The following is a 21,800-nucleotide window of genomic DNA, read 5'->3' as shown; positions in this document are numbered from 1 at the left end:
AGGGAGCCCCAGGGGCATCCTCGGAGAGGCTGCAGCAGACTTTACTGTTATTGCACAGCCTGCTGACAACGTGCAGATTCTGAGTGATGTCATAGCTGTTTGTGCAGCAGAGGTGGAGCTGCTGGCCAGGCCCTGGGGACAGACACTGGAGTTCAATGCCATAATAAAGGCTGACAGGCTCTTATAAATCTGCAGCTCCCTCCGCTCCAGGGCGGCCACGGGCCCAGGGTCAACCCCTCACTCATCTGATCTGTGGGAAAATAAAAGGATCCCAACTTGCCACTGTCCAGTTAGACCTGGGGCCTCCCTGCAAGAAAAGTTACACAGAAAATTCTCCTTTTAAATTAAAATGGGTGAAAATAAAAATCAAATGCTATCTTCCCTGTGAGTCATTGTACAGTATGTGCATGTATTGAAACAACACACTGTACCCCACAAATATGCACAAGTAAATGTTGAAATAGTTTTTAAAAATAAGAAAATAATAAATAAAATTTAAAAACTAAAAAATTAAAATGGGTGATGGAACATTCTGGAAGGACCCAGGAAGTGTGATATAGGCCCGGGGCCTCGGGAGGAGACTAGGGAACTGAGAGGAAGAGTTTTGTTCTTCAGGGTCAGGCCCCCTTGTGCCCTTCGAGTGTCTTTTCTTGACCAGGAGAAGGTATTATTTTGCAATTAAAAGCTAATCACTTTTTTCTAGGATTGAGAGTACGTGAAATATTTATTTTATAAATAAGAGACTTCAGAAGCTGTGCCGACACCTAAGTATTCCAAACCGTTTTCCATCATGAAAGGGCGATATGGAGTATTTTAGTTACAGAATTGATGCTCATCACCAACATGAGCTCCTCTGAGACACTACAGTCTGCGCCTATAGGTGGCGAGTGGGAATAGGGACCCCTAGCTTGGAGAGAGAAGTGCCGAGGAGTGTGGATGCCACTGGGGCGGCTCAGGTGGATGTGGTGTCTCCCCTGCCCTGCTGGCCTGTGGGTGTCCTCCACCCACCCCGCCCCAATGTGAGGGTGCAGCAGGTGGAGCCCAAGCTCTGGACCACACAGCCTGGGTTCAAGTCCTGCCCCTGCAGCACATGAGCTCTGTGACCTCAGGTAAGTTACTTAATCTCACCGTGCCTCAGTTTCCCTGCCTGCAGGAAGTGGGACAGGAGGACTGACTCCCAGAGCAGTTACGAGGATCTAAGGAGCTAGCTGGTGTTGGGGATTAATGGCATGCATTGCTACTATTATTATTACTTATCACACAGAATGGCCCTGCTTCACCTGGCCCAGGAGAGTCCCCTCAAGAAGAAGACCCGTGAGCTCCACTGCAGACATCTCGCCTACCTTATCTCAGACCTTTGCAGCCCACTGGGCAGTACCTGTTATCAGTCCCCATGTGGAGGAGAAAATTCACATCTGCATGTCTAAAGCCAGCGCTGCACTAAGTACAGGGAGCATTCTAGAAGGCCATGAAGCCTCAGGGTGCCATGGCCTGTTAGCCAGCAAGGAGGATGGGTGAATGGCAGCAGCCTGCGCTAACACATTGGCCACTGTGCACATGACTGTTCACATTTAAATGTAAGGGAATGAATAGTGATTTAAAATTCGGGTCCTCGGTGGCCACATTTCAAGTGCTCAACAGCCACTTGTGACTTTGTGGACTCCCGTACTGGATGGCTCAGATTGACAACATTTTCACCATCATAGAAAGTTCTACCAGATGGAGCTGGGCTATGTGGTCACTGCTCAGAAAATGGTGTGGGACAGAGGGAGGGTGGGAGAGAGGGAGGGAGGAGGCGGGGAGGGTGGGGGTGGGGAGGCAGGGAGAGTGTCTCTCTGGACTCCCTGATTTGAGTCTGAGGTGCCTCCCAAAACCCCTCACACTGCTACATTTCCCTTTACACCAGCCTCACCTAGAGAGAGCAGCCTGCAAGTGCAGGAGGCTGCGGGTTCCCTTCCCACCATGTGAACAGGACCTGCCATTCTCTCCTATAAGTCAAGGGCCGACCTGGGCTACATGGAGCCCATTCCAGTCCTGACTTCTCTACACACAGACTTTGGACAGCACCCTCATGTGGCCCCTGCTGTCACACATCAAGGCAACACCACAGGCAGAAGAATGCCCATGGCCAGTCCACAGAAGGTGGGACACAGCTGGGCCATGGGTCGTTGCGTTAACCACAACAGGTGGGCAGCACGAGCATCACTCCCCAGGAGCACATCTGGACACATTAGGATGACAGGGCCAAATACTCCCACGTACCTGGAATAAAACCACAGCCATTGCCACCAAAGTCCAGAGTATAGCAGCCTCCGAGCCACTCCTGTGTCCACTTGTTGGCTTTTTATTCCACTCAACCCACTTCAGCCAGAGTGGTTTCTCCAAAATGCGAGTCTGATGTACTCAAGACCTTCTAAACACCTCCCAAGGCCTTCCATCATTGCTCCATCTGCCAGAACCCTGAACCACCACCCCAACCCCCCGTGCCCTGCTGTGGCCACCCTGAGCAGCTTACACAGCCAGAATGCCCCAGTCTATCATCTCCAGGCCTTCCCACCTGCTGTGCCTCTGCCTGGACACTCCGTCTTCATCCTTCATTGCTGGGATAACCAGACTTGTCTTCAAGTCTCCGCTCTGATGGCTCTTCCTCCAGGACCTTCCCTGACCCTCAAGAGGGGGTCAGTATGTCTTATCTTATCCTGAGATCCCCCCACAAGCAGAGCATGAGGCAAGGATTGAGTGCAAGTGTTTTAATGCGGAGGCGGTCCAAGAAGCCCTGTGAGGGAGTGGGGAAGTAGGACAGGGAAGGAAAGGAGCCAGGACAAAGGACATTAGCAAGAAGGTGACCACTGTGGACAGTAGAGGTTCAGTCCTGCTGAGAACACAGTTCAGAGTTGTCCCCGCCAAGGGTGAGAAGGCTGGAGTGTTATCCACATCTCCCACCCATCACTGGCCAAGGGCTGCTCCAGGGACATCGCCTCCCCAGCATGTCCAGCCTGCTCCTGCAGGGCTCCCACAGCAGAGAACACCGAGGCAGAGCTTGCTGGTCCTTGTATCAACATGGGAATGGTTGGCAGGATGTTGACTGTGTCCCCTGGACACCCCACACCCCATGCTCACATGTACATCACTCTTTATGGAAACTAGCCCCTGTATCCCATTAGCCCAAGGGCCACTTGCGGTAGGGCATGTCTTCTTATTTGCTGATTGAATAAATAATGCTTGATATTGTCCTTGGGCCACTGAAGATGTGCCCCAGAAGAACACAGCTTCCACTCCCCAGGGAAGACTGCAGGTCCTCTGCAGGGCCCATCACAGAAGTACAGATATGCCCGAGACACCCCATGGGTGCTCCAGACCCCATTGTCCTATGTATCTGAGACTCCCTCCTCTTTCTTATTTCCATTTCTAAGGTGACAACCCAGGTCAGGCCCCCAAAGTCTGGTTCCCAATCATCACTTTTAGATCCTCCCTTTGCCACCTCATTGGGAATCTGTCCTTTCCTTCCTGCCAGGGCAATGATAACAGAGCTTAGCCTGGATGGAGGATTTGAGTGGTTTCTATCTTCTTTGTACTCTTCTGTATTGTCAAAATCTTCCACAGTGAATTGCATTGCTTTTCAATTAAACTTTTTATTTTGAGATACCTGTAGATTCACATGCACATTTAAGAAATAATTCAGAGAAATCCCATTTATCCTTTATCTAGTTTGGCCCAATTGGTAACATCTTGTGAAACCATAGTACAATGTCACAACCAGAACATTGACACTGATGGTACCACATGGAAAATTTCCATCACCACAAGGACACCTCGTATTGCCATTTTATAGCCACACCCACTTCCCTCCACCTGACCTCCTCCTCAACCTGACAACCACTAACCTGTTCTCCATTTCTCTAATCTTGTCATTTCAAGAATGTTATGCAGGACAACTGGATGTCCACATGCAAAAGAATGACCCCTACCTTACACCATATACAAAAATTAAACCCAAAATAAATCAAAGACCTATATGTAAGAGCTAAAACTATAAAACTCTTAGAAAACATTGGTATAAATCTTTGTGACCTTGAATTAGGCACTTGTTTCTTGGACATGACCATATGACTTAAAACATAAGAAAACTAAGAGTAAACTTGATTTCATCAAAATTTAAAACTTGTACTTCAAAGCACATCATCAAGAAAATGAAAAGGCAACCCATAGATTAGGAGAAAATATCTGCAAATATCTGATGAGGGTCTAGTATCCCGAATATATACAGAACACTTACAGCTCAACAATAAAAAGATAGATAACCCAATTAAAATATAGGCAATGTATTTGAATAGACATTTTTCCAAAGAAGATATATAAATGTCCAATAAGCACATGGAAAGATGCTCAACATCATTAGCCATCAGAGAAATTCAAGTGAAAACCACAGTGAGATACCACTTCACACCTGCTGGAATGGCTATAATCAAAATAATAAACAACACTCTGAGAGTGTGAACAAGGACATGGAGAAACTGGAACCCTAATGCACTGCAGCTGTGGACAACAGCTTGGCAGTTCTTCAAAATGCTAAACATACAGGGGCCAGCCCATGGCTCACCTGGGAGAGTGTGGTGCTAATAACACCAAGGCCCCGGGTTCGGATCCTATATAGGGATGGCCGGTTAGCTCAATGGTTGAGCATGTGCTGACAACACCAAGTCAAGGGTTAAGATTCCCTTACTGGTCATCTTTTTAAAAAAAAAATGCTAAACATACAGTTTCCACATGACCCAGCAATCCTACTTCTAGGCATATGCCCAAGAGAGATGCAAACATATGTCCACACGAACGCTTGCACAAATGTTCACAGCAGCATTATTTGCAATAGCCAAAAGGTGGAAATAACCCAAATGTCCATCAACTAATGACAGATAAACAAAGCATGGCATATCCATGCAATGGAATATTATTCAGCCATAAAAAGGGATGAAGTACTGATATATGCCTCAACATGGATAAACCTTAAAAATATGATAAGTGAAAGCCAGCCACAAAAGACCAGGTATTGTATAATTCCATTCATATGAAATGTCCAGAACAGACAAATCCATAGAAACAGAAAGTAGATTAGTGGTTGCCAGGGGCTAGGGGAAGAAGGGAAGGAGTAGGGACTGATTAATGGGCACAGGGTTTCTTTCCATAATGATAAAACATTCTGGAATTAGTGTGATGGTTGCATAACACTGTAAACATATTTAAAGCCACTGAAAAGTATAATTGAAAAGGGTGAATTATACAATACATAAATGTTACTTCAATTTTAAAAATTGAAATTTGCATGCAATTTTATGCTACATAAGTGAGACCACATGAAACAGATGCCCAAACTATCTCAGGACCCTGGTGCAGTGGATCTGCTGTCTTTGGCAGAGGGCGGCTCCCCTACCCCAGGGACACAGAGATGGACAGCAAGTCCCTCGTAATGAAGGAAAATCAGAGCTCATCATTTAAAAAGTGGCCATTTTAAAGTTTCACAAATAACATTTATTGGCTGCATTCATAACAATGTCACCCACGCTCGCATCCACTCTGCTACAACTGAGAATCACCTGATGATGGATCACCAGGACTGGATCCTGGGTGTGAATTATAGTGCACGAGAAAACAGTGGGCATCATGGACTCCTCCTGATCTGAGGATTTTTGTTAAAGATCTTGACTGTGACTAACATTCCTGTCGATGTTCTTGACAGTAGCTGGAGAGTCCAACTTCAAACCCAAAAAAACTGGCTAGAAAGCAAAGAGAAAGTTACTGAGAACTGTCCCCCAGGCCAAGGCAGCACTGCCCCTGGTGGGATCCTCCTTGGGTAGAGGGTGGGGGTGCCCCCACAGTGGAGTGGTTGTACTCAGGGCAGGGTGCAGCCATGGGGTCCAGGAGAGCCCCTGTCCCTCCAAGAGCCCACTCTCTCCTCTGCAAAGGGGTGACAGTCCCAGCTGTGCAGAACTGCAAAGGGAACAGATCAAGTGAAGGCTGTCGCAGGCCTGATCAAGATGGAAGGAGCCAGATGCAGCCCCGTGCCTGGAGGCTCCCATTGGAAAGGGCTCTGAGCTCGCCTCTCTCCACAGCTGGCAGCTGGAGCGAGTCTCTGCCAGGCCAGCAGCTGGGCAGCCATGGCTTCCCAAGAGAAAAAGCTGGCATGTGGCTTGGGGTATCCCACAGGGCACTCTGTACATCACAGATGGACAAGATATTTTCTCCTAAAGGCTGGTTGTTGCCTGCACCTCTGCCTTGAGAGCTTGGCTCAGGAGCAAACACCCTAAAGAAGAATCCCAAGTCAGTGGTATCACAGAGTGAATGGGTTTCCCAGGTCTTTCTAAACGAGATGTTGAGAGGGAAGGGAGGAGATGGGCAGCAGCTATAGGTGCCAGGATCCAGGAGGCGGAAAACAGGGAGGTGGCTCTCAGCCTTGACTGCACCTCTGGGGAACTTCAGAACAGAATCATATGCCCAGGCTCCACTGCAGACCATTTCACTCCAGATCTCTGCAACCAGGCACGGGCTTCTCCCTCCCTCCCTCCCTTCTTTCCTTCCCTCCTTCCTTCCATCCAACTTACCAGGTGCTTCCAACATGAGGCCTGGCCCACACTGACCATCTACTTAACATTTATCATTTACAGTCAAGTTTCTTTCTTTGCTCTTCCCAGAGTGGGCATAGGGGATTCAAACTAAATTTGATATACAGTTGCCAACATGAAAAGAAAGATAAATACTCAAGGAAAGAAACAAAGAAGGGAAACCTCTCGATGCTGGTCTTTGGTACACTCATGTTCAGAGATAATACCAAGCTGATGCGACACCCCCGCCAACCCCTCCTGTGCCACCAGGCCCACAGAAGCCCCTCACAGTATCATGTGTGACTGCAGAGGTCAGAAGCAGCATCAGTGTCCAAAACAAGGAATGGAGAGGCAAACGGCAGGGGAGAGGGACGCGGCTTCCAGCCACAGCAAAGCGACAAGGACAAGGCTAACCTCCTGTGTGAACCACTAGAAAACTGGGCAAAGATACTACTGTCAGATACTGGACATTTTCTAGAATAATCCTCCTACCACTGAGTGGAGAAGGCAGACAATTAAAAAGCAAACAAGTAGATACATGTAAATCTGAACTGTGTATATTTCTATATTAACACATATTTACAGGTCTTCCATTTACCTAAATGTATGTGTGTATCTCTGCCTGCATTTCCATATAGTGGTCATGTAAGAGGCTGAATGGGAAGAGGCTGGTTGGGGAGGAGGAGGATAGGTTTTTCCAAGGAGATGCTACACAGGCCAAGAGTAAAGGAGGAGAAGGGAGCCGCCAGGTCACCAGGTTCTGCCATGACCCAAAGAATGGCCCTGGAGGCTTCGTGGGAGTGAGACCGCAGCAGGAAACGATGGCTGTGCAGCCACAAGGGTCAGGTATAAAACTCGGGGCCTGGGCACAGTGGGGCATCGAGACCAGAGGAAAGGGATCTCCGCTGTGGAGCCTTGATGGCTGGGGCTGCAGCTGTGGGAGAGGCAGCAGGTCTCCATCCCCAAAGATGCATTCAAATGCCAGGGTCCTGCTGGGTGAGCAGGCTCTAAGATCCACTTTCAAACCCGCCACCATGGAAATTTATGCAATGAGGACCAGTCTTTGTGAGCAGGGCAATGTTAGAACTTGAGAATGGGAAGAAGTGGAAAAAGAAGGTGGCAGAGCCCCCACGAAGCCCCCACCTACATTGTTGGCACTGACACCTCTAGACGTGAGTGAGCAGACTCTTGCCTGCATGCAAGTGTCACACGCAGAGCCAGATCTTACTCTTTTGTTGAACTGTGACCCAGTCCCCCACACCCCTGACCTCTACTAAACTTCACCTGCCCCAGGGAGGTAGGCAAAGCGCCCAGGGAATGGGAGATGGGCCCAGGGCCACCCTCGGTGCCCCACTCCCCACCTGCTCACCGAATGGCCTCAATGACCCTCAGGATGACCTGAAGGAGGGTCAGAAGGCTGAGGCCAAGGGACAGGAGGGAGGCCGGAGAGCTGGCTCCCCTCCCCAGGGCCAGTGGCTCATCCTGGTGAAGGGCCTGGAGCTGCTGCCACTTCAGCAGGAGGTCCTCATCGCAGCAGACCTGCCAGCGGTTGTACCAGGAGTGCAAGTCCAAGGGGGTTTCTAGGTGGAGAAAGGGCAGGAGTGAGGACAGGGCACAGTCCCGGAGTCAGTACAGGATACGCAGAGGCCACGACACCAGCCCAGAAGCCTCCAGGAAATGCGGACTGGCAAGAGGCAGTCACAGCCCCAGGGGTGTGGACACTGACCCCACATTCAGCGAGATGAAGAAAGTACTGCTGGTTCATTATTGCCTGAGCAATGACAGCCTCACAGCTGTGTTTCTCAAAGAGAGTTTATCTTCTAGAGCAGCATACTGAAATATTTCTGCATAATACAATGTCTAGCTAGGATTTGCTTCAAATTCATCTTTTCTTGTTGCTGGTGGGGGGTGAAGATCAGATGAAATGGGATTGGACAATGATTGGAGCTGAGTTACGGGAACACAGGGCTTATCTAAACCTAAACTAATCTCCACTTCTGTGAGTACTTGAAGCTTTCCGTAAGTAGTTAACAACGGCCACACCACCCACAGAATGGCAGTGTTTCCCTTTCCTTGACACTCTCTTACATTTCCAGACTGCTTTGGTCAACATGTGATCCTCTTGATATTATATTTATCTTTTATTTTTTATTACACTATTAACATGCTATTAATATAAAATATACGCTCTGTATTAAGATAAAAATGCACTATCAATATAAAATATAAATATATTTTCCTTATAAAGAATTCTATCACAAAGCATAGAGAAGAAAAACATATAAGCCCTCTCTATATAAGGAAAATATAAGATCAGAGATATATTTTTTTTCTTTAAAAAGGAAATCAGTTGGATTTGAGAACAAAGAAAATGTCTCACATTTTTAAATCACTCTGTACTTGAGGCTAAAAGAGAAAAAGATCCTAATCTCCCAGCAGCAGTGAGAGCTGCCTTGACATGGGTGTGCTCGAGTGAAGATAATGCACATTTTAAAATTTGACGGATACCTCCAGACTGCCCCACAAATACTATGACAATTTACACTCCTATTAGTCGTGTCACTTTTATAATTAGGAAAATTCACTCATTTTGGCACCATTAAGAGATGGGCACAGTGGTTGGTGGTTATTCATTTCCCAGACCCTCCCCACCCCTCGCCTCTGGGAGTCCCACTCAAATCTGTCACCTCTCCCAGGAACCCAGTTCCACTCTCGGATTTGTCAAGGAGCACTCACCACATGGTAGCACGCGTGCCCAGGGCAGGACATGACCCCAGCCCAGGAACACAGGCACGTCAGCTCCTTGGGGCTGGGAAGTACATTCAAGATCAGCCAACCCACTCCTTTTAGAGGCCAAGAAAGTAACGGTCGGGGTGCAGATGCTTCTCTCCCAGTACACTTCGTCATAAGAACTTAAAAATTATATATGCCACATCACAAATACATGAATTTATGTGCCAGGCCACAAATACGTGACTGTATGTACCATGTCACAAACATGTGAATATATGTGCCACATCACAAATTCAAGAATGTGCCATGACACAAATACATGAATGTATGAACCAGGTCACAAATACATGAACATATGTGGCACATCACAAATACGTGAATATGTGTGCCACATCAGAAATATATGAATATAGGGCCGGCCCGTGGCTCACTCGGGAGAGTGCGGTGCTGATAACACCAAGGCCACGGGTTCGGATCCCATATAGGGATGGCCGGTTGCTCACTGGGTGAGCGTGGTGCTGACAACACCAAGTCAAGGGTTAAGATACCCTTACCGGTCATCTTTTAAAAAAAAAAAAAAAGAAAGAAATATATGAATATGCTTTGTCAAGTATAAATACATACTGTATCATGAATACGTGAATGTGAGAATATACTATGTCTATCATGAATACAAGAGCACTTCAAAAAGTTTGTGGAAAAATGAAATTAAAAGATTATACAATTCTTTCCATGAACTTTTTGAAGACCTCTCATATATGAATGTATATATACTAAGTCACAAATATACGAATGCATGAATATACTACATAAGGAAAATATACACAAATGTTGTGTTATAAATGTGTGCCGTGAATATATGGATATGTGAGTATATAATAGGACATATACAGAGATATGTACTATGTCATGAGTATATAGAGATATACACTATGTCATAAATGTATATATGTACACACACTATGTCATGAACTATAGAAGACTAGAGCTTTAAAAAAAAGCACTGTAGAATCATCTAACCCCAGCTTGCAAATTGGCTTCATGTTGAGAGCCAATGCTGGTAGATTGGCAGGGTCTGCCTGGAGTGCTGAGGCTTCTCGGGGTTCACTGGGTGATAAGGGATGGCTGGTGAGAGCAGGGGCAGGGAAAGCCGCACAGGTGTCACCTAGGTGATCTTCCTTGTTTTGCAAATGGCTGGGCCTAAGAGAAGTCCTCCTATCCCACCATGATGCTCAGGAGACCCCACCTTCCTTGGGAGGGGACAGGAAAGGAGACCACAGAGTTGATTACCTTGGACGCCTGTGAAAGTCTGCTGTCTTTTCACCATCTAAAAGACAAGAATGTGGGTAGCCCTTGTCAGTGCGTGGAGAAGAGGGCCAGTGACTTGGACTTAGAGCCCCCCTGGGAGGGGCGTGACCAGCTCTTCAGAGGCTGCTGGGTCCCAACCCTGGGGACGAGTTGCTACCCAGTGGTGGACAGCAGCAGCTGGGAGTCACGGTGAGGAAGAGAGGAAGCCTCTACCCACCCACAGAACACTGAGGGGAGCAAAGGAGAGAAGGGGCATGTGGGGCTGGTGGGAGCACTGCCCCAGAACGAGACAGAGTGGAGAGGACAGAGCATCCCCTTCCCTCCGCACACGCCTGCCAGGGTCAGTGACTATCAGTGGAGAGAGGTGGGGGAGGGACCCCCAGGTCAGGGAGAAGGGCATGGTGGGAGGAGGCAGTGAGGCAAAGGAGGTGGAGGAGAAGAGGAAGAGATGGCAGCAGCATCAAGTGCTAGAACCATCGTGGGACTGTGCAACACACACACACACACACACACACACACACACACACACACACGCCGCCCTTCTCAAGTCTTGGCTACCCCCACACTCGCACCAAGCCTTCTGTGCTCTGCTGCCCTTGGCCACTGACTCAGGGGGTCCTCTCTGGACACCAGCAGAGGCAGACCCGGGAGCCTGGGCTCCGTCTTCTCCCTGTCCCTCCACAGGCCCAGCCCCCCTGCTGGGTGAGCCTCCTTCTTACCTTCTTCTGCGACCTCAGAACCTGGGGCACCCAGTAGGGCATCACTGCCTGATCCCTAGGCACCGGGAGGCGGCCCCCAAAGTGGTGGCACAGGCAGGGGCACGCCTTAGTGGTGTTGGGGATATAAAACCGGACCATCTTTTGGCTCTAACAGAGAGGAGGGGAAGAGAAGGTTCAAAGGGAATGGAGCTGTGGCCCCGACAGCTCCCGGCTCAGTCTTAGTATTGGGGGATGGGCCCTGCAGAGCAACTCCCTTCCCTCCCACAAGCACCCACACCCACCCCTGCCAAAGGAGCACGGTCTCCCCTTCAAGGCACTTCCAGAGGTGGGTGACGCAGGACCTCCATGGTCCACTGCCCTCACTACCCACCATCTGCCCCTCTGCAGTGGGACGTCCACATGGCAACGTGGCAGGACATGCAGGTTGGAATTCGGAGACCTGGCTCTGTCCTGAGCCTAGTGGTCTCCAGCTGTGGCCCTTGGGAAAAACACTTAGCTTCTCTGTGCCTCAGCATTCTCAGCTAGGCAGAGGGCTCTGGTGGCAATTTGACAAGATCCATCAGGTTCTACAAGGGACTCAGCCTTCAACCCAGCAATTCCACTCTTAGGAATGTGTCCTGTGGGGACACTTGTGCATTTGCAAAGTGACGTATGTACAAGAATATTCACTGCACCTTTGTCAGTGGTGACTGAGCAGCCCAAGTGCCCACCAGTGAGGGACAACAGTAACGGACACAAAGACAACGGAGCGGCAGCCTCTGGGTACAGTGAGGCAGCTCTGCCTGTACTGACATGGAATAAACCCCGAGACATGACATGAAGCATAAAAACGCAGCATTGTGAGCACAGCACGCACCATTTGCGTCTTTAAACTTACACACCTTCAGTATTGCTTGTCTGTGAGTTGTGGTGAGTCAGGCTCTTGCCCCAGCTCCTCACCCCACCCCAGCCTCGCCTTTTGCCCAGTGGCTTTGCAGTTCCTCCCAGCAGAGGGATGGTGCAGCTCCCACCCCTTGACTTCGGGTTAGACCACGGACATAGTCTGGCCAACAAGAGGAGGAGGAAGTGATGGCAAGCCGATTCCAGGTCCAGGTGGTAAGGGGCCATTAGGAATGAGGGAAGAGGCTGGCCCGTGGCTCACTCGGTAGAGTGCGGTGCTGATAACACCAAGGCCACGGGTTCGGATCCTATATAGGGATGGCCGGTTTGCTCACTGGCTGAGCGTGGTGCTGACAACACCAAGCCAAGGGTTGAGATCCCCTTACCGGTCATCTTTTTAAAAAAAAAAAAAAAAAAAAGGAATGAGGGAAGAAAACAAAGACACAGCTCCCAAACCAGTGGATCTCTCCATCTTAGAGAAGACCCTCAGGAAGCTGATGGCTCAATCCACCAAATGAAACAAGCCCTTCACGCCAAACCCTCTGCTTTCAGTGATGTCTTGGTTTTGCCTTTCCCCCTACATTGACTGCCTTGGTGACCAGAGGTCTGAGAATTACTTTCTGAAGTCCAGGTGTAGTTCTTCCCCAGGGGTGGCTGTGAGGCTAGTGGCCAAGCTTCAGACACACTGAGATCCGAGCTCAGTCTAGCTTCAAGGTCCAACCCAGCACTTTTAATTTTAGTTTCATTTTAGCTATTACAAATGCCAAAAACCAGGGGGTTGAATATTTTGCCCTTTTCTGATTAGTCTGCATTGCCTTCTGCATCCAGTGAACCAACTCCCTGGGAGATGGGTCCATCTCCAGTTTCCACAGGTAACTTTGCCTTTAGGAACTAATCTCAGCACAGCTGCAGCTCCATACCAAGGTGGCCACATAGCCTCCCAGGAATCACAGGTCATCCCCCACCCTTTCATCCTCTCTCTTTCCAAATCATGTATTTCTGTGAGCCAGGGCCATTCTACCAAATCCCACTTCACTAACGCCAACTCTTAGAAATACAGAAAAAAACAAAATGTTTTTCCTACTCTCTTAGACTCAACACAACACTTCTGCCACCAGGTATCTGAGAGTTCTCCCCACGTACCAAACAATTCTCCAGTGGACACCAACTAGGTGAACTTAATTAAATTAAATACAATCTACTTGGAGATAGCATCAGATTCCACAGGTTGAGGGCTCAGTCCCACAAGATTGAAACTTCACATGCCAATCACAAGCCCCAAGTTGTAAACCGTGCTTCTGATGGACCTAGTTGCTATGGTTTGATTGTCCCCTCCAAAACTCATGTTGAAACTTAACTGCCATTGTAAGAGTGTTGAGAGGTGGGACCTTTAAGAGGTGTTTATGAAATGAGGGCTGCACCCTCATTCATGGGTTAATGCAGTTGTTGCAGGAGAGGGTTAGTCATCGTGGGAGCAGATTTCTGATAGAAGCAGGAGTTTGTTCCAACTCCCTCTGTCTCACGCACTCACTTCTGCCTCTGTCTTCTGCCCTAGGATGACCCTCATCAGATGCCAGCACCATGCTCTTGGACTTCCCAGCCTCAAAAATCATAAGCCACATAAATTACCCAGTCTGCAATATTCTGTTGTAGCAACAGAAAACAAAGATATGGCTATAAATCAGGGTTCCCACAGCCCCCTGCTTGGGTTCAACTGATTTGCTGAGCAGCTCACAAAACTCAGGAAAACACTTTACTTACATTTACCCATTTACTATGAAGGATATTACAGAGGATACAGGTAAACGGCCAGATGAAGAGATGCACAGGGTTAGGTACAGGGAAGGGGGCGCAGAGCTCCCATGCCCTCCCCAGGTGCACCACCTTCCAGGAACCTCCAGGTGTTCTGCTATCTGGAAGCTCTTTAAACGCTGTTCTTTTGAATTTTTTACAGAGGCTTCATTACGCAGGCTTGATGATTACATCACTGGCCACTGGTGATCAACTCCCCCTCCAGCCCCTCTCCCCTCCCCAAAGCTACTAGAACAAATGAGTTTAACAATACTGTGGGATACAAGAATAATATACAAAAATCAATAGTATTTCTAAATACTAGCAATGAAAAATCATAAATCAAAATCTAAAAACACTGTCACTGAAAATATGAGATCCTTATAGATAAATCTGACAAAAAGATGTGTAAGACCTGTACACTAAAAACTGCAAACTTACGCTGAGAAATATTAAAGAAGACCTAAATGAATGTAGAGATGTACCATGTTTATGAGTCAGAAGACTCAACGTTGTTCAGAACACAATGCTCTTCAAATGTATTTATAGATTCCACACAACCCCAGTCAAAATCCCTATAGGGCATTTTTGTAGAAACTGGCAAACTGATTCTAAAATTCACATGGAAATGGAAACTAAAAAATAGAATAGCCAATTTTGAAAAAGAAAAACAAAGTTGGAGAACTAACACTACCTGATTTCCAATCTTATTATAAAGCCACAATAATCAAGATAGCGTAGTATTGGCATAAAGAGAAACAAGTAGATCAGTAAAAGAGAAGAGTCCAGAAATAGGCCCATAGATATACAGACAACTGATCTTTTTTTTTTTTTTTTTTTTTTTGGCAGCTGGCCAGTACAGGGATCTGAACCATTGACCTTGGTGTTATCAGCACCACACTTTCCCAAGTAAGCTAACCGGCCAGCCCTTGACAACTGACCTTTGACAAAGGTACAAAGGCAAATCAGTGGAGAAAGTATGGTCCTTTTATCACATGGTGCTAGAAAAATTAGACATCCATATGCAAAAAAATCCATGCCTCATGCCTTACACAAAAATTAAAACAAAATGGATCACAGACCTACACATAAAACTATTAAACTTCTAGGAGAAAAAAATAGGAAAAAATCTTCCTGACCTTAGGTTTTGGCACAGATTTCTTTTACCTAAACCTAAGACACAACACCTAAAGCATGATCCACTGCTGTGCTCGGCATGGGCATATCTAAGCAAGATCCAGAAAAGATCAAATTAATAAATTGGACTTCATCAAAATTTAAAACTTCTTTCTTTGAAAAATAGAGTGGAGAATAAAAAGACAACCCGAAAACATGGAAAAATATTTACAAACTGAATATCTGATAAAGAACTTGCAAAGGGCTGGCTAGTTAGCTCACTTGGTTAGAGTGTGGTGCTGATAACGCCAGGGTCAAAGGTTCAGTTCCCCATACTGGTCAGCCACCAAAAAAAAAAAAAACTTGCAACCAGAATATATAAAGAACTCTCAAAATTCAGTAAGAAAAAACCAAACAACCCAATCATTTTAAATGGGCAAAATATTTGAGCAGATACTTCATCTAGTAAGACATGCAGATGGCAAAAACATATGAAGAAATCTTCAACATCACTGGTCATTACAGAAATACAAACTAAAACTACAAAGAGACACACACCTATTAAGATGGCTAAAATTAAAAAGACTGACAAAACCAAGTGTTGGTGAAGATGAAAAGTAACTGGAACTTTACACCAGTGGGAATGTGAAATGGTGCTACCACTTTGGAAATCACTTCACAGATTTTTCTAAAAGTTAACCACACTCCTGTCACATGATCCAACAATTCTACTAGGTATTACCCCAAGAAAAATGAAGGCATATGTCCATACATACAAAGACTTGTACACAATTGTTCATAGCAGCTTTATTTGTAACAGATAAAAAGTGGAAACAATCCAAATGTCCTGGATGAAAGCATAAACTGTGGTCTGTTCATATAATGGATCAATGGTCACCTGTGGATGTCAGGGCACAGAAGTGGATAACGTTACAAGGGGAACAAGGAAATCTGTAAGACTGTGTACATGCTCCTTATCTCAGCTGTGGTCATGGTTTCACCAGGAATTACATATGTCAAGACTTACCAAACCACACTTTACATATGTGCAGTTTATCATAGGTCCATCATACTTCCATAAATCTATTTTAGAAATCTGTTTTAAAAACCCACAAACTGTCTCCCAGAAATTTTTAAACATCAGTAATGTAATACTTATAATTCTGAACGGTGCATGGTCCTGATGCTAACCCTGGACCCTAGGCAAAGACCCCCGGGTCAAGTCACCTACCTGTTTTGGGGGTCTCAGGGACAGAGGGACCCAGTAAGGCAGTGCTGCCTCGGCCCTGGGAACAGGCAGGCGGCCCCCAAATTTGGTCTGGCACTCGCAGCAGATGGGCTCTCGTAGAACAGCACGGGGGCCAGGGTACATCTGAGCAGGATCCAGAAAAGACAGGATTGAATGCTGTGCCGCATCTGCAGTGGAGCCAAGAAGCTTTCTAGCATCTCAATTCAATGTTCAGAACGAGGGTCCAGGGGCAGGCACAGGCACCCAGGCTCCTGCTGCACCCTGAGGCCCTCAAAGTCATTTACAGGGGGATCCCCTGGAGCTGCAAACCAGGTGCGCTGGGATTCTCAGCAACTAACTGCCACGTTACTGTGAGCAAGTCTCATGACCCCCCTCTGAAAACAGTAGGGTACAACCAACTCTAGAGGTTGTGGAGAGATGAGCACTGCTGTTGTGGTCATCTGTCATTCTGCATAGAAAGCTTCACAGTTTGCAAGGGCTTTCATATCCATCCCATGGGACCCGAGCAACCCCCAACAGGCAGGAAGGCGAGGGGCTGTCGCCACCTCTAGGGGCAGATGAAGAAGCTGATGCCCAGAGCAGGTAAATCAGGTAACCCTGCTGGGTCTCCTCAGGCTCCTGAACCCAGTGAGGTGTTGTGAGGACCTGGGAGGGCAACAGGTGACCCTGCATAGAGATTCTGGGGGCTCGATGATAGCCCCTGCAACCACAGACTTGTGTGTCTGGTGCATCCCCTCATAAGTTGCAGCTTCTGGACCCACATTTTCCGCTCTCCCCACTGCACAGGTATGTGTCAGAATTGGAGCAAAGTAGCTGAGGGTTTGCATTCCTTACCGAATGAACTGAGAGGCACACTTCTTTCCCAAGCGTTTGAAATGTGCTCTTCCTAGAAAAGAAGAACAGGAAGGCTTATAAAGTTCCAGGCTCTGTGTAAACGGGTGGGAAGGGGTGCCAGGGCGAGGGCCTGGGCCAGCCTTCTTGAAATCCGCTCTTATCATCAAACCCCAGAAGTAAGGGGATCATCTTCCTGAGCAGGTGTGCTCCCTTGTGTACTAGTCTGGGGGTTCCCGAGAATCAGCTGTTGTGGAATCCTGCATTCCCAAGCCAACTTGCTTCAACACTCCAGCTAAACTTGTGTTTGGCCCATGGGGAACGACAGGAGCGTTTCCACCTGATGAGAACTTTCCAAGACATGGAGCTGCAAACCTGGCCACCTAAGATGCTTTCCCAGACACTCCCAGCTTACTCAGAATACTGAAGGAGAATATTGTCAAACTGCGCATTAATGAAACCCCTTCCAGGATAAAAACCTGAGTGCTAGTGCTTTGTCTCTAGGATGACAAAGCATTTCGGGTTACAGAGACTCTATTTAAGTCTTCCGTATTCTCCCCAACAAATTGCTAGAATAGTGGCCACACGGAGAGTCTTCAGCGGGTATAAATCAAGCACAAAGCAAATCCCGATGTCCCTGACAACGATGTGTCAAAGTGGTTCCTAACGTGGAATCTGTAAGAGAGATACAAGCTTTTGTGTTTCGTTATTATCCTAACAATCACTCTCATCAGTATTTTATTAGAGTAATGGCTTCAGGTCACCGAGCTCTACTCTCCCAGGTGATGCTCGAGAACACTGGCGCAGCCCTGCGCCAGCCCCACGAAGCGCTCAGAGGCTGGTGTGAGATTGCTCTGGGGCTCTGTGCTCGGATTACTGGGAGGAGAGAGTCCTCACTACCGTCGAGGCTGCTGATCTGCAAACATGCGACCTCAAGAAGTCTCGGAGGTCACGCTGCCTCCGCGAGGGACCCGCACAAAGTAAGGGTCGCCAGGAGATGGGGACGACGGGGACCGCAGTCCTCGCGCACCTGGACACACTGTGCCCGAGGCCTTCTGCTGACATAGTCTGGTGTGGGAAACGATAAGTCGCCTTCTTGCTCACGTCGACTTACGTGTGCTTCCTGTCGGTGGCGACCGAGAGTCCCTGCCTGCGCGACGCGACTCCGGGGGCGCCCCAGGGCCGCTGCGACACGGGGCGCACTAGCCTGACATGCTGCCCCTGGGTATGAGTGCCTGCCTATGGGACCGCGCGGGGCCCAGCTACGTCGGAGAGCATCCCGAAGACGGTGGCGACAGCGACCGCCCACGCGGAGGCAGCGCGCTCGCGCGTCCCTCTCAGCGCACTGCCGTCCCGCCGCCTGCGCAGCTGATTGGCCTGCGCCCGGCCAATCAGGCGCTGCCTTCTTGCGACGTGCACTAAGCCGGCGGCTGATTAGCCCCTCGTGGCAGGACCTCGGGGTCAGCGGGTCACAGCGGCGGCAGCGGGCGCCCGACCTCCTCTCAGTCGCCCATTACCCCTGGCCTGGTGGCCTCCGGGCCGAGAGTCCACCCACCCCGACCCCCTGAGCCCGCCGACCCCGACCTCAGGAAGCCCGTTGGCCCCGACCCCAACCCGGACCCCGGGAACCCGCCGACCCCGACCCCGGGGAGCCACTCACCATTTCCGACGGATGGGCCTTTGGGGCCGCGGCGCGCCCCAGCCGGGCTCTCTGTTCTCTGCGGAGACAAAGAGGTGGGACGGGGCTGCCAGACCTGACGACCGCTGGGAGCTGCCCTGCGCGGGTGTGTCCCTTATGGTGCTTGGGACCGACTTCTGTTTAAAACCATGCGTTGTTTACCTAGATTCAAATTCGGCTGTGCGCTTAATTCGTTCATTTTCATGCGCTGAATCCGGCAGCCCTACCTGAGGGCTCAGGTTGTGACTTTTTGAGAAATGTGCGCTTCCTAACAACCGGAGTTTCAAGGCCGTGGAATTCAGAACGGCTGCTGTCTGGAGCGTCAGGTGCTGCTTGCAGGGGGCCCTCTGGCCTGTTTTTCTCTGTCCCCTAGCCTCCCTCCCTGCACCCTCACTCCTCACTTGTACACGTGTGTGCTCACCTGCTCTCGTGTGCACTTTGGGCAGTTGCTGAGACGGAGACAGGATGTGTCTTCACGTTTTAGTAAAACCCGATGCTTTTTGCCTCTGTTTCTTAACTCATGGCGAACTCCAATTTGTATTTCTTGGAAACGGTTGGGTCTTTCCCCACTTTTCAGTATTTTTATGCTGACTGATACTTGATTAATATTGGTATTTTCCCAACCCGTCATGAGCAAGTCTAGCCCTAATGGGCCATACCTCAATGTGCTGCTTTCTAGCCACAGAGCGAACAGGATGCTCCCAGGCACTGCTCGGATTTCTTGGCTTCATTATTGAACCATTAAGATCATGCCCTGTGAACAGCACCCATGCTGCTTGGGCAGTGCCCCTACCATATTAGGTGCTAATTGTCTCAAATATCACCTGTGTGTGTGTAAATAATGTCACTGGTCTCTTTATAACTAATGGTAGAATTGTCCAAGAACCTCACCATTAGTCTAGCATTTTATTTAGGTCTGTCTCATTCCTGCCCACTTTGGAGTGCTCTTGGTCTCTCTGCTCCCTCCATTTTCCTCCTGAGCCTTACTCAGCAAGGCATAGAAGACAGGCTCCTACCTCCTTGGAAGCTCTGGCCCTCCCCACTGGGATGCTGTTGTATCCTTTTATGTCAAGAATAGCTCATCAGTGCCTCCCACCCACCCAAGAATGGCTAAAATTAAAAGGACTGACAATACCAAGTTTGTCAAGGATGTAGCAGCTGGAATTCTCATATATTGTTCATGGTATTAATATAACCATACTGGCAAACTGACTGGCAGTATTTACAAAACCTAAACATGAATACCCTATGACCAACTAATTCCTCACTTCACCCAAGAGAAATAAGAGCTTATTTCCACCAAAAGACATGAACAAAAACACCCATGGCGGCTTTCTTCATAACAGCCACAAACTGGACATGACCCATCCATAGGAGAAGAGATTTTTAAAAAGAAATGGTGGCATACTTAAACAGAAGAACACTACACAGTGCTGGGAGAGAACACACAGCTGCAGCCCATGACAGCAAGGGCGAAGCACACAGACAAGCCAGACCCCAGGATGCACACGGAACTCCACATGCGTGATGTTCAAAACCAGGAAAGCAAATCCACCCAACACCGGCCAGTGGTCCAAAGGAGACTGCCCACCCCGTCCCAAGTGTTCAGGGGAACAGGGTCCTGGATCCTGTCTTCACGCTGCCTCTTATCAGAAGCAGATACCGCACAATATGCCTAACTTTTCTCAGCCTCAGTTTTGTCTGTAAAATAGTGATGACTTCCCAAGGAGGTTTGAGAAGATCCAATAAGACACAGCATGAAAAGTGCTCACAGGAGAGCTAGGCACAGACTGAGCATTCAGTAAGCATCAGCTTACCATGCAAGCATGGCAGAACAGTACCATGAACTTTCTTCTCCATATATTTCCCCTTTCCCTTCCTGCTTCTAGCAGGAGGTTGACTCACTGCCACTGCCCCAGGAGAGGAAAGCAGGACCAGAGGAGCCCGTGGCTAGCAAGTGTTTGCCTTCAGACTTCTGTTTCCAAAGCCCCAAGGTAGGGGGAAGGAGGAGCAGAAAGAGAGCTCTGTGAGTCCCAGAGTCCTGAGAATGCAAACTGAGCCTACAGAAGCTGCTCGATCCCAGAGAGGAGCAATTGCATGGGCCTCCCAGCACACACCTCTGCAGGCAGTCTGTGCCCAGGCAGAGGCAGGGCTGCCGGGTACAGTTGTGCAGTTCGCTCACCATCCTGGGGTCCCTGGCAAGAGCATGAGCAGGGCTGAGCTTGCTCTGAGAAGCCACCATATATGAATTTGCACAGGAGCACATTGGGCTAGTGGTGGCCCTGCAGTGAGGCCTGACACCTGAACAGTAGGAGCCACCAGACCAGAGGAGACCATCAGCCTGGCTGGACAGGGCAGAGAATCAGTGAGCCTCTGAGGCAGACACACTGCTGCCCACCTGTCACTCACTTCATGGGCTGACAGCTGCCAACACCTGTCACTCTGCTTGATGGCTCTTTCCAGCCACCAGAGAGTAGCCTGGCCCATGTCTGAGGGCAGCCCTCAGCAGTGACAGGGACAATGGACAAATATCCCAGCTCTCTGCAGCCAGGATGGCTCTGGGGTGTGTTCTGCACTGTCTCCAGCATCCCCCTCAAGACTGAGCTCCAGCTGCCCATGTTGCTGACCTCTTCATAATGTCCTCTGTGCTGGCCCCTGCCTTTCCCACTCACCTACCTGTGTTTTCTGGATCATCTCCCCAATAAACTACTGCAGATCCTCATTTCAGGGTCTACTTTTAGGGGAACCCAAACCAAGACAACCCTTTCCTACCCCACCTCTGACCATCACACCTGCTGTGTGGAGGGGCTTTCAGATTGTTACAAAGCTTCATGCTGCCTATTCCTGTGCCACAGACCAGCAACAGCCCAGAGAAAGAGCTGCTTCACCCAGAGACAAGA

The 21,800-nt window shown here is 48.7% G+C and overlaps 1 protein-coding gene across 1 annotated transcript; it reads right to left on the bottom strand.

Annotated features, from left to right (window-relative positions):
* Positions 1–5,503: 5,503 nt before the first annotated feature.
* C10H16orf95 (chromosome 10 C16orf95 homolog) lies at positions 5,504–18,365 on the bottom strand. Its single transcript, XM_063112545.1, has 6 exons — positions 18,337–18,365; positions 17,226–17,277; positions 16,374–16,514; positions 10,620–10,656; positions 7,966–8,176; positions 5,504–5,771 (listed from the first exon to the last, which is right to left on the bottom strand). Exons 3-6 carry the CDS (start codon positions 16,512–16,514, stop codon positions 5,753–5,755), a joined length of 408 nt encoding a protein of 135 aa, XP_062968615.1. The 5' UTR covers positions 17,226–17,277; positions 18,337–18,365; the 3' UTR covers positions 5,504–5,752.
* Between the last annotated feature and the right edge of the window lie 3,435 nt (positions 18,366–21,800).

The sequence above is a fragment of the Cynocephalus volans genome, chromosome 10 (assembly GCF_027409185.1).
Source record: "Cynocephalus volans isolate mCynVol1 chromosome 10, mCynVol1.pri, whole genome shotgun sequence".
Classification (NCBI taxonomy): domain Eukaryota; kingdom Metazoa; phylum Chordata; class Mammalia; order Dermoptera; family Cynocephalidae; genus Cynocephalus; species Cynocephalus volans.
This window is presented reverse-complemented; position numbering and strand designations above follow the sequence as displayed.